Source organism: Rhinolophus sinicus, linkage group LG12 (genome assembly GCF_036562045.2).
Source record: "Rhinolophus sinicus isolate RSC01 linkage group LG12, ASM3656204v1, whole genome shotgun sequence".
Lineage (NCBI taxonomy): Eukaryota > Metazoa > Chordata > Mammalia > Chiroptera > Rhinolophidae > Rhinolophus > Rhinolophus sinicus.
The window spans coordinates 11,322,093-11,333,509 of record NC_133761.1 but is presented as its reverse complement, the minus strand read 5'-3'; the positions used below and the strand labels follow the sequence as shown (position 1 = coordinate 11,333,509).

The following is an 11,417-nucleotide window of genomic DNA, read 5'->3' as shown; positions in this document are numbered from 1 at the left end:
AGTTCTTCATGAGATAAGCCCTTTTCTGCCATGGCTTCTTTGTGTGATTGCTGTGGGACAAGACCCTTACGACTTTTGGTGTCCCATTATTCAACAAAGAAGTTCTTCAAGACATACCCTGAAGACCAGCAAAAGGCCTTTTGTAATTTGCTGACCCTTATTCAGATCATGTTTTTCGAGCAGTGCCTGATATTGGATCTTTTCTCAGAAGGCATTTCTTAATTTTAACATTGTTTGCCATCTGGAGAGGCAGGAATGAGGAAAAAAAAGTTTTTTCAAATGCAGCGTGTTTTAGCTCCTGTATATTCAAGACGTGGTTCTTTAGTTTATTTCTTTCCTTACGTCTTATGCTAGGCAATGAGAAGGAACTAGGTGACACTTTAAATATTCTACCTTGATCTCCTTGCCTAGAACAGGGGTTGGCAAACTACTGCTGGTGGGCAGGTGGCCCATTTTTTGTAAGGGAAGTTTTGCGGGAACCACTCATGCCTATTTGCTAGTTTTGAAAGTGCCTGCTTTAATGCAGTTATGACAGGGTTGAGTAATTACAACAAGATGGTATGGCCCCAAAGCATAAACTATGTACTATTTGTTCCTTTCCAGAACGAGTTGAACAACTCTGAACAAGATTCTTGAGTTCATTAGGTACATTTTTTATTTTCCATGTTAGCTCAGGTGACAACGTTGCCAAATTTCTGCCACTAAATAACAAGGACCCCTTTCCTTCATCTTCCACTTTTCCTCACTTTCCTTGAATCCCTCATTGACAATTTCCTCAAGATCCTTAGGCACCCACTAACTCTCTACTTCAGGACTTCCCTTTTTCTGCCTGCCACCTGTTCCCATAGGCAAAGCCACACATTTTGTTGAGGTTGCACTACACTTCAGTGTACTAAATATTTTCTGGTTGTCTATGATTGTATAACAAATTCATTCCAAAATTTAGTAGCTTAGGACCAAAGGATCATTTTAGTATTTCCTCTCATAGTTATGGGGGTAGAATGAACTCTGCTACGTAGGTGGGTCCCACTTGGGACTTCATGTGGTTGCAGTCTGATGTTGGTTGGAGCCAAAGTCATTTGAAGGCTTTCTCACTCAAGCCAGAATAGCTTCACGTGGCTTCTCTAAGTGACCTGGGATTCCTTGCAGCATGGTGGCTGGGTTCCAAGAGCAAACATCTCAACAAGAGAATAAAAAGAAGTGCATGTCATTTTTATGACCTACTCTCGGAAGTCACATATCATCACTTCCACCATACTCTATTATTTGAGGCAATTACAGAAGGTCACTCAGGTTCACGGTGAAGAGACATAGAAGCCATCACTGGGTGGAAGGAGTGTCAATATGACACTGCAAGAATAACACGTAGCAGGGACAGCCCGGTGGCTCAGGCGGTTGGAGCTCGGTGCTCCTAATGCCAAAGGCTGCCGGTCCCATTCCCACCTGGGCCAGTGGGCTCTCAACCACAAGGTTGCTGGTTCAACTCCTAGAATCCCGCAAGGGATGGTGGGCTGCGCCCCCTGCAACTAATGATGGGCAACTGGACCTGGAGCTGACCTGCGCCCTCCACAACTAAGATTGAAAGGACAACAACTTGACTTGGCAAAAGTCCTGGAAGTACACACTGTTCCCCAATAAAGTCCTGTTCCCCTTCCCCAATAAAATCTTAAAAAACAAGAAAGAATAACATGTAGTATGGGAGACACTGTGCTACACACACTGCCTCACAGCCACAAGAAATGTCATATTTCTCTATTCTCTACTTTTCCAAATCAAAATAAGTTTGTCTTGGCAAATAAGGCAAACCTTGGTGCACCCCACTGACAAGCATGTTGGAAAGTCCACATCCACTCATATTTTTGCCCTCCCTTGGAGTTAAACTGAAACTTTACACATACCAGAAATTTTGAGTAAAGGTAAGGGAAAGGCAGGTGACAAAAAGGACTCTGGGCTTCTGTATAACCTGATGGGTGGCTGAGAGAGAAAATACCGGAGGAGGAACAGGTATGTTTTATTTTATGTTTGTATGTGTGAGAAGAAAGACGATTTTGATTTTGATTTTTGACATTTTGGTTTCGAGGTGTTATCGAGACCTCTAACATGAGATGTCAAGTAGACCATTGGTTATAAGAGTGAAGAGCTCAGAAATGTTGCCTGGGCTGGAGATACACAGTGGTGAGTCGTCGGTGTAGGTGGTATTTTAAAATGTGGGAGTGAATGAGATTGCCAGAGAGGGAACATCTTGGGATAAGAGGAGAGGGTCTAGATGGCCTTGAGGAACCTCAATAATTAGTGAAGACCGGGCTTTCAAAGAGACTATAACAGGACTGACTAGAGAATGTGGAGGAGCAGGACGGCAGTGTGATAACACCTAAAAAGAGAGTTTCTAGAAGAAAGGAGCTCTCAGCAGTGTCAAAACTCCTGAAAAAAGACTAGGGAACTAAAAAATACCAGTTGCACTAACATGGGTGTCATTTGTAATCTTAGTGATTTATTGTTTTTGCTGCAGGAGAAATGGGTTAAAAGGTGAGTAGGAGGTTGTAAAACAGAAACAGGGAGAGGAAATAAAATTTAAAGCTAAGGGAGTATTTTGCGTTGGGGCTGGGAGAATTGAGAGGTTAGTTGATAGTGTAAGGAGAGCACCAGTAAAGGGCTTGCTTTAAATGTGAAGGACCAGTTCTCTGTTGTAACAGGCGGGAAGAAAGAGAGTGTCGGGGTGCAGACTCAAATAGATTTGTGTGTTTGGTGTGAAGGGCCCAGCTTCCATTTTCTCTCTAACCAAAGAGGGGTGATTAACTATATCTCCCAATGTTAGTAATAATGGTGGCTTGTAAACTATTTGTTTTATATGTGGACGGATACCTTAGCTGTCCAGTTGTTTCACAGATTGGAGAGCTAAAGCATAGGTGGGAACAGAAACAACAGGTGCTTAATAAGTACTCGATTTATTTTGATGCTAGTGATTCTGATGATGATAATAATAAATCTGATGATGCCCTGATGTCAAGGGAAAATATAAGCTCTAATTAGGCCCCTGTTACAAGGCGCCTGACAAATGTGAGGGATGAGAATTATGGTTGGCGAATGGCAGCACAAGGGAAGGAAATCCAGCATGCTCCGTCTTGTCCGGGACCCTAAGGGTTAAGATCAACGAGAAGTGGCCATCGGTGTTTTCTAGAGAGGCTCGGGGAAACCCAGTCTGAGAAGACAGGGCAACTTCCGGTTTCTGGCTGGCTGGTTTGAGAGTTTAGGACCCTGGGTTGGTGGGGTCCGAAGGGGCTTTCTCCCGGACAGCTGGGCCTGCTGGGGGTTCAGGGCGCCTTGGGTGTATCCCCCAGAACAGTGAGTTCTCTCTCGGGGGTGGGGGGCGGGGGAGGGAGCAGAGGGCTGCGGGCAGAACTGGAAACTGCACCGCCCGGGGTGCAATGCACCTCCCGGAGGGGGATCCCTCGCTGCGAGGGGAGAGGGCCCTGCCTCTCCAGCCGCCCAAGCCTCCGCCCCTCCCGCGCTTGTGGAGTCCTTTAAAGGATGTTGTCAGCTGGAGCCGATCTGGTCTCCTGGAACTTCACCCTGCAGGGCACCCCAACCTGTGTTCCCTGCCAACGGTTCTTAATCAGTGCATTCAGGCTCCATCCTCATCCCGTTTGCGCTCTGACATTGAACACTGACCTTCTCGGTGGAGTGACATCTTACTTACAGCCTAATAATACCATCTATGGCCTTGAGTTTGCTGCCCTTTGACTGAGCTAAGGGCTCCACTCCGACCAAAATTAATAGTTTCTTAGCAGGCAAAATGGTTGTCTGTTACCCAGGCTCTCGCTTCCTTTGTAAGGAGTTTGATAGAAATACGCAAGTCAGAAAGCAAAACATATTACTCCGTTTGAACAATTTTCCTCTTTTTTTTTCTTTCTATTCAGGTGTCTGTTTTTTTCCCACTTGGACAAGGGATGTTTATAATTGAGTCTAGTTTCACCTTTTCTTAACAGACCCCTAATTGCTGAGGGTGCTTAGGGAGTGTCAGCCAGATCCCTTTGGTATAGGTATAAGGCTGTAATCTTTAGAAGACCTTAGGCCTTCTAAAAATCCAGTCAATATATTGCAAAATAAAGGCCTTTTTGGAGGATCATTTGCAGTTTGGGGTCATGCCCAGCTCTGCTTCCTGCTCTAGTTTTACTGTAATAGATAACAGTGTGACAGTCAGGGTACAGAGTTGAGACTGAATCCTGCTCTACCACTTTCAGATTATGTTGCCCTGGGAAAGTTTCTTAATGTCTTTTTATCTCATCTGTAAAGTGCTGGTAGTGTTAATATACCTCAGAGGGCTAGTGTGATAATTAAATGAGAAATAGTGTGTGTGAATTATTTAGTTCACTGCCTGGCACGTAATAGGCAATAAGAGGGTCAAAATTAGAACTATACCATTTTCTTTTTCATGTGCATACCTTTGTAAGTCATTCTTTTAGGCTCTCGTTTTTCTCAGGTTATGTAGTCTTTATATCCTGCAATGGATGCCAAGTGCATATGTGACTGCCTTCTAGTGATAGATCACATTTTCTAGTCCCTTAAAGTAGGTCAGGGATTGTATTTGGCTCCGGAAGATAAGGTTTAGTTTCAAATGGATATCGTGATTATAATAGACTTAGAGGCAAGGAAGAGGTCCCTTGTTAGGGGGTTATTGTTTATAATTATTTAGGGGTTATTGCTTATAATTATTCTAGCCCTGCTTTGTCCTAATTTCTTGTTACTGGTTATATAAATCCTAATTTTCTTTTGAAATTGACTTCAAAGATTTCATCCTTCTGTCAAGGACCAAGTTATTCTTTCTAAACTAAACAGGGTGCTTTTTCTTTAGCTGCTTCTCATACCTGCATATTGATTCCTTGAAGTCTTATTACTGGTAATTTCCAAAAAGCTAGTTTGCTTTTCAATTAAAAGTGTCTCTAAGCTCTGAGTGGAAAATGACTATTGATATTCATTTTATTTTTGAAGATTGATCCTCAGACTTTAATGTGAAGATTTAATTTTTTAAATTATTTCCTTGGAAAAGGTAAATCCGATTAAATCTTAATTCTAAACACTTGTATCTGAGCAAAGATTTTCCTAAAAGACTTCTAAAGACCATCTTTCTTATTTTCAGTATTATTAACAGAACATTCTGTGCCTACAATTGTTACAATGGGTGGGAAGGAAGAAAGAATACATTTTACCAAATGCCTCCAAACATGACCTATTTCCTCCCACAGGATTTCTGATCCTTAGCCTGGCTGTGCGCATTGTGATGGAGCAAGAGAAAGCACTGTTGGTCTCAGATTCCAATGGTTTCGCAGAGAAGGAGAGTGTGAAAAGCCCTTTTACAGGTGAGGGATCAAGAAGATGATCTGAATATTTTGGAAATCCATTATAAGATGTGCTATAGAGTATGTAGAAAGAATGGGGCATTAGAATGAAACAAAATTTAATTTGATTCCCTGCTCTCTAACTTACAAGCTTTATTAACTCTTACAGCCTCAGTCTTTTCATCCTTAATAATAATAAAGGGAATGATAGTATCTGTCTCATTTTTTAAAATGAATAAGATATCATATGCCAAGCTACTATTCTTAATAAATAGTGGCTATCATTAGTTCTATATATGCTCAGATTTGAATGGAGATATTGTCTAGTTTTCACCGCAGATGGCGTGCTATTCAATGTCTCCCTACTCAGATCCCTTTTTTTCTTTTATGTCTTCTACGACAAAGTTAGTGAACTTGTTTTTAGATTGATATCCTCCTTGGTAGTTGCTGACAACTATTCAAATGCAGTTGCCCCTTAAACAACACAACGTGTGTTTGAACTGTGCGGGTCCCCTTATACACAAGTTTTTTCAATAAATACTATAACTGTTTTCCTTATGATTTCCTTAATAGCATTTTCTTTTCTCTAGCTTACTTTATTATAAGAATACAATATATAATACGTATAACATACAAAATTTGTGTTAATTGTTTATGTATGTTTGGTGAGGCTTCTGGTCAACAGTAGGCTACTAGTTAAGTTTTTGGGGGAATCAAAGTGATATGTGGAGTTTTGACTGTGCAGGGGCGTTGGCACCCCTAACCCGTGTTGTTCAAGGTCAACTGTGCTTGATTAGTGTCGTCGCTTAAGTACAGAAAATTCCCCTGCTTCTGGTGAACACAGAGTAAAAGAAGTAAAACCAGCTTTAAACACCATTTTTATACATAATTTATGAGGTTTTACTTTGTTATTCCCTCTCTTCCACTGCAATTCAGAATTTCCTTCCCAGGGCAAAGATTAGGGAGTATGTTTAGAATACTTGTTTATTCTTGCAGGAAATGAAAGGAATGATTTGGAAACTGTTCAACACAATAGCCCTAAGGCAAATCAACTTAAAGAGAGCGCCTCATCTGAATGGTTTAAAAGAGATGGCCCACAATATTGTAAACACGAGGATGCAAAAGAAATGCCACTGACGTGGTCCCAAGGAGATGAGATTTGGTGTGATGATTTCTGTGAGGATGATGCCAAGTCAGAGAATCAGGGAAATTCTACAGAAAATGAGGAAGCAAAACCCAGTCACTGGGGATGCGTCCCAGGAGAACACACCAGTGCCCCTGTCCAGCAGAATTCATCTTGCAGAAACAAGCCCTACAAGTGTTCCGAATGTTGGAAAAGCTTCAGTAATAGTTCTCATTTGCGTACTCACCAGAGGACCCACTCAGGAGAGAAACCTTATAAATGCTCTGAGTGTGGGAAATGCTTTAGTAACAGCTCTCACTTGATTCAGCATCTGAGAACACACACAGGAGAGAAGCCCTACCAGTGTAGTGAATGTGAGAAAAGTTTCAGCAATACTTCCCATCTTATTATCCACGAGAGGACTCACACGGGAGAGAAACCCTATAAATGTCCTGAATGTGGGAAGAGTTTCAGCAGCAGCTCTCACCTTATTCAGCATCACAGGTCACACACAGGTGAGAAACCATATGAATGTCCTGTTTGTGGGAAATGCTTCAGCCACAGTTACGTCCTAATAGAACATCAGAGGACTCACACTGGAGAAAAGCCTTATAAATGCCCTGATTGTGGGAAGGGCTTTAGTCAGAGTTCCAGCCTGATTCGCCATCAGCGGACACACACCGGTGAGAAGCCCTACAAATGTCTTGAGTGTGGGAAAGGCTTTGGTTGTAATTCTACTCTGATAAAGCATCAGAGAATACATACAGGAGAAAAACCCTACCAGTGTGCAGAATGTGGGAAGCTTTTCAGTCGAAGTTCAAACCTCATTACACACCGGAAAATGCACACAGGAGAAAAACCTTATGAAAGCTCTGAATATGAAGAAAGTTTGAGTCAGAACTGCAATGTGATAGAAGGATGCAGAATCCAGCCTGGAGAGAAACCATATAAATGTTGTGAGTGTGGAAAGAGTTTTGGCCTCAGCTCCCATCTCATTAGACATCAGAGGACACATACGGGAGAAAAACCTTACAGATGTCCTGAGTGCTGGAAAACTTTTAGTCAGAGTTCCACCCTGGTGATTCACCAAAGGACGCACACCGGAGAGAAACCTTATCAATGTCCTGACTGTGGTGAGTGCTTCAGTCAGAGCTTCAACCTCATCAGGCACCGGAGGACCCACATAGGAGAGAAACCTTACAAATGTACCGACTGTGAGAAATGCTTCAGCCGAAGTGCCTACCTCAGTCAGCATCGGAAAATTCACAGAGAAAAGTCTTTGAAGCCTCCTGAAGTTGAAGGGTTTCCTCATGAATGGACTTGGAAAAAGTGTTCAGGGAAAATGGCCCTCATTTCTTCATTTTCAGTTCCAAATTCATCTTCCTCTTGAGTTCCAAAGCCTGTTGTTACCGTTTTTTCTTTCTCTTTTGTTATTGGACTGTTACAATTAAGGTATTCTCTGATCAGTGTGCTACTAAGTTTCTTTGGTTTTGTTGTCAAAATACCTAGAAAACGTCAACCTCTCAATGTAGAGGATGGAAAGATCCAGATGACCAGGTCATTGAGTCTGCCCAGTGAGAGAGACTACCAAGGATGGAGAAAAAGAAGTTGGTTTTGGTTTACAGTAAGGTAGGAAGAGCTTCAAAGGAAAACGTAAAGAATAACTCTGAGAGTAAATAAAAGGACACCTGAGAGCTTGAAGCTGAGAGTGACATTAAATTGCATTATTTTCTCTTGCCTGATTAGGTGGCAATAAATCATTACTGGCCTCAGGGAATGAATCAGAAAAAGATTCTTTTTGAACAAATAATTGTGACTTCCTGGCCTTTTTGTGGGATCGTAAGGAAAGATTTTTTTTTCCAAATGCATTTTTAATTGCTGGACATTAACTTTTGTAGTATTTAGAAATGCAGTGTCCATTACAATTGCTACTAGCCACATGTGGCTATTTAAACTTAAATTTATATTGAGATTAAATGAAATTTAAAATCGAGTACCTTAGGCACACTCGCCCCTTGCTACGTGTGCAGTACCAGCCCCACGTGACTGGTGGCTGCTGTACTGAATATCACAAAAAGTTCTTTATTTCAAGGTCATCATTCTTGACAGACTCATAGATATTTCCTACAAGACTCGTATTTCCTATAAACATGCTCTGGGATTTCTGTTCTCCAAGAGGAATTGCAGTATAGAATAGAAATGTGTTAGAGTTTTAAAGGCACTGGGTCTAGAGATTGGCCATTCTCTTGACTATGTTTTAATTTATGTTTGACCATCTCAGTTATCTAGTGGTCTGGTCCCATTGTCTTGGCCAAAGCCAGATTAGGAAGAAGGATACTTGAATTTTTTTGTTTTAAAATTTTTGACAAAAAGTCTTTACCCTTCAGTTTTCCCATTTCATAATCCCTGGTCAGATCAGAAACTGGGTTCTTTTTAAATAATTAACCCACTGAGTCTGAGCCAGTGTCTAGGGATAGTCTGCCATTGGAGACCAAGACTCCTTACTTGCGGTCTCGGCAGTTTTCTTTTGCTTCTTGACTTATGTAGCACACGGATCTGATAACCGAGACCCCAACCTCCCTGCCCATCTGTGCAATGGGAGTGATGCTTTGTAAAGTATCAAGACAGTTCCTATTCCCCTAACCACACTTTTTTCCTGCTAGTTCAGAAAGCAGACATGTAGGAAAGTAAAGACTCCTGAGTTGTCCAGGATTTAATCTCATTTTTGGATTAAAAATACATTTTATGAAGTATATAGAGAGACACAGATTAGGAATGTGGGGCCAGGAGGGTGCAATCACAGCTGCTGTAAGGGCTACACCTGGTGGGTAACTGAATTGCATAGCGATTATTTATTCTGTCATGATTGTGGTGTACCTGGTACTGGCAAGGCAATTGTGTCTTTTTGTATGGTTACAGGATTAAAAAATAAAAGAGTAAAAGATAACAAATAATGGTATTTAAGAAATATTGGGTGATTTTCTGCTTTCTGAAATGAGGAGAACATTATTGGGCATTATTGGCTTTAAAAAATTTTTTTTTTCTTTTAATTGGGGAATATTGGGGAACTGTGTTTCTCCAGGGCCCATCAGCTCCAAATCATTGTCCTTTAATCTAGTTGTGGCGGGTGCAGCTCAGCCCCAAGTTCAGTTGCTGTTCTCAATCTTTAGTTACAGGGAGTGCAGCCCATCATCCCTTGTGGGAATTGAACTAGCAACCTTGTTGTTAAGAGCTCGCGCTCTAACCAACAGAGCCATCCAGCTGCCCCACATTACTGGCTTTTACGTGAACCTCTCCTAAGCATCTTTTTACCTTTGTATGTTATATAGGATTGCCCAAATTGTCTTAAACTATAATATCTGAGAAGTTTTTACACTATTTTTTTTACCCACTAAGAGTTTGATTAATGTTTGATAATTAAATTTGGGCATTTGCTATTGAGGCTGAAATTCAATTGCAAGGCAGTGGCTGTACAAAATCATTGATCACATGATGGGTGGCAAGTAATTGCTCTGAACCTGTTTTGTCATCTGTAAGGTGGAGATAATATCTACTTTTCAGGGTAGCTGTAAGGACTAAATAATTGTTTGCAAAGCATCTAGCACAGTGCTCAAAATAAAACAGGGTCTAAATAAGTGGTAGTTGGTTATTATTGATTGAAACATTTCAAAAAGTGTTCTTTACACATTTTTAAAGTAGTAAGACAACCCCAAATTTATCCAACTTGTGGATTCTTTATGACCAACCTCAGGAACCCTAAGGGAGAAGGTATTATAAAAGCACAAGATTATCTTGTTTCAGGTTTGTAGACTGTTAAAAGCATTTTTGCTTGGTTCAGTTTTTTTGTTGTTCAAAGGATTGAGTTTAAGTAAGAACAAAATAGCAAGTTCAATTTAAATTAATTTGCATCTGAAGAGATTAACAACAGGTCCGATTTATGTCCTGTCACCTACACTGTTTTATGATGTCCCACAATTATATAAAACCTAATTCAGGGGCCGGCCCGGTGGCCCAGGCGGTTGGAGCTCCGTGCTCCTAACTCCGAAGGCTGCCAGTTCGATTCCCACATGGGCCAGTGGGCTCTCAACTACACAAGGTTGCCGGTTCAACTCCTCGAGTCCCGCAAGGCAGCGCCCCCTGCAACTAAGATTAAACACAGCACCTTGAGCTGAGCTGCTGCTGAGCTTCCAGATGGCTCAGTTGGTTGGAGCGCGTCCTCTCAACCACAACGTTGCTGGTTCAACTCCCTACAACTAGCAATGGCAACTGGACCTGGAGCTGAGCTGTGCCCTCCACAACTAAGACTGAAAGGACAACAACTTGAAGCTGAACAGCACCCTTCACAACTAAGATTGAAAGGACAACAACTTGACTTGGAAAAAAGGCCTGGAAGTACACACTGTTCCCCAATAAAGTCCTGTGCTCCTTCCCCTATAAAATCTTAAAAAAAAAAAAAATCCCAAAAAACTAATTTACAAACCTTGCCATCTACAGGAATATAAATATTCACATCTTAAATGGGTTAAAATAAAACAATTTGGCAAGAATCCTTGTCTCTTTGAAATAAAAATTAGGAAAACGCGAGATTTGTCATTTATGGTAGAGAACATAATGCCTTTGCCTCAATTTCATTAATCAGCAAATAGGTTCTTTCTTTAGTTCCCCAAAAAGTAAAATTTCTGTATTCTCTATTTTTCTTGCCAGCATAAAGGACTTAGCACCTGAAATAAAGCATTCTTATTTGCAAGTGACTTGTTTCATAGTTTCTTTTAAATTAAAGGGAAGATTCCTATATTCTTTTCTTCCTACTCAAAGAAGGGGCTTATTATTTTTCCCCTACAATGAAATGAGAAAATCCATGTGAATGCATATACTCAGAAATGTAGCAGGGAACTCACTCCCTAACTATAACGCACCGTAAGTCTGTGTAATAGTACTTGAGGTAAAGGTTTACGCCC

The 11,417-nt window shown here is 41.1% G+C and overlaps 1 protein-coding gene across 3 annotated transcripts; it reads left to right on the top strand.

Annotated features, from left to right (window-relative positions):
- The first annotated feature begins 3,209 nt into the window (after positions 1-3,209).
- Positions 3,210-11,210, top strand: ZNF572 (zinc finger protein 572). Of its 3 annotated transcripts, none has more exons than XM_074316414.1 (4): positions 3,220-3,342; positions 4,990-5,047; positions 5,244-5,357; positions 6,333-11,210. In XM_074316414.1, the coding sequence occupies exons 3-4, from the start codon at positions 5,279-5,281 to the stop codon at positions 7,847-7,849; spliced, it is 1,596 nt and encodes a 531-aa protein (XP_074172515.1). In that variant the 5' UTR covers positions 3,220-3,342; positions 4,990-5,047; positions 5,244-5,278; the 3' UTR covers positions 7,850-11,210. The 3 variants fall into 3 exon arrangements, with proteins under 3 accessions (XP_019578438.2, XP_074172515.1, XP_074172516.1); XM_074316415.1 differs by lacking the exon at positions 3,220-3,342 and adding an exon at positions 3,368-4,897; XM_019722879.2 differs by lacking the exon at positions 4,990-5,047 and having other exon boundaries at positions 3,210-3,342.
- The last annotated feature ends 207 nt before the right edge of the window (positions 11,211-11,417 follow it).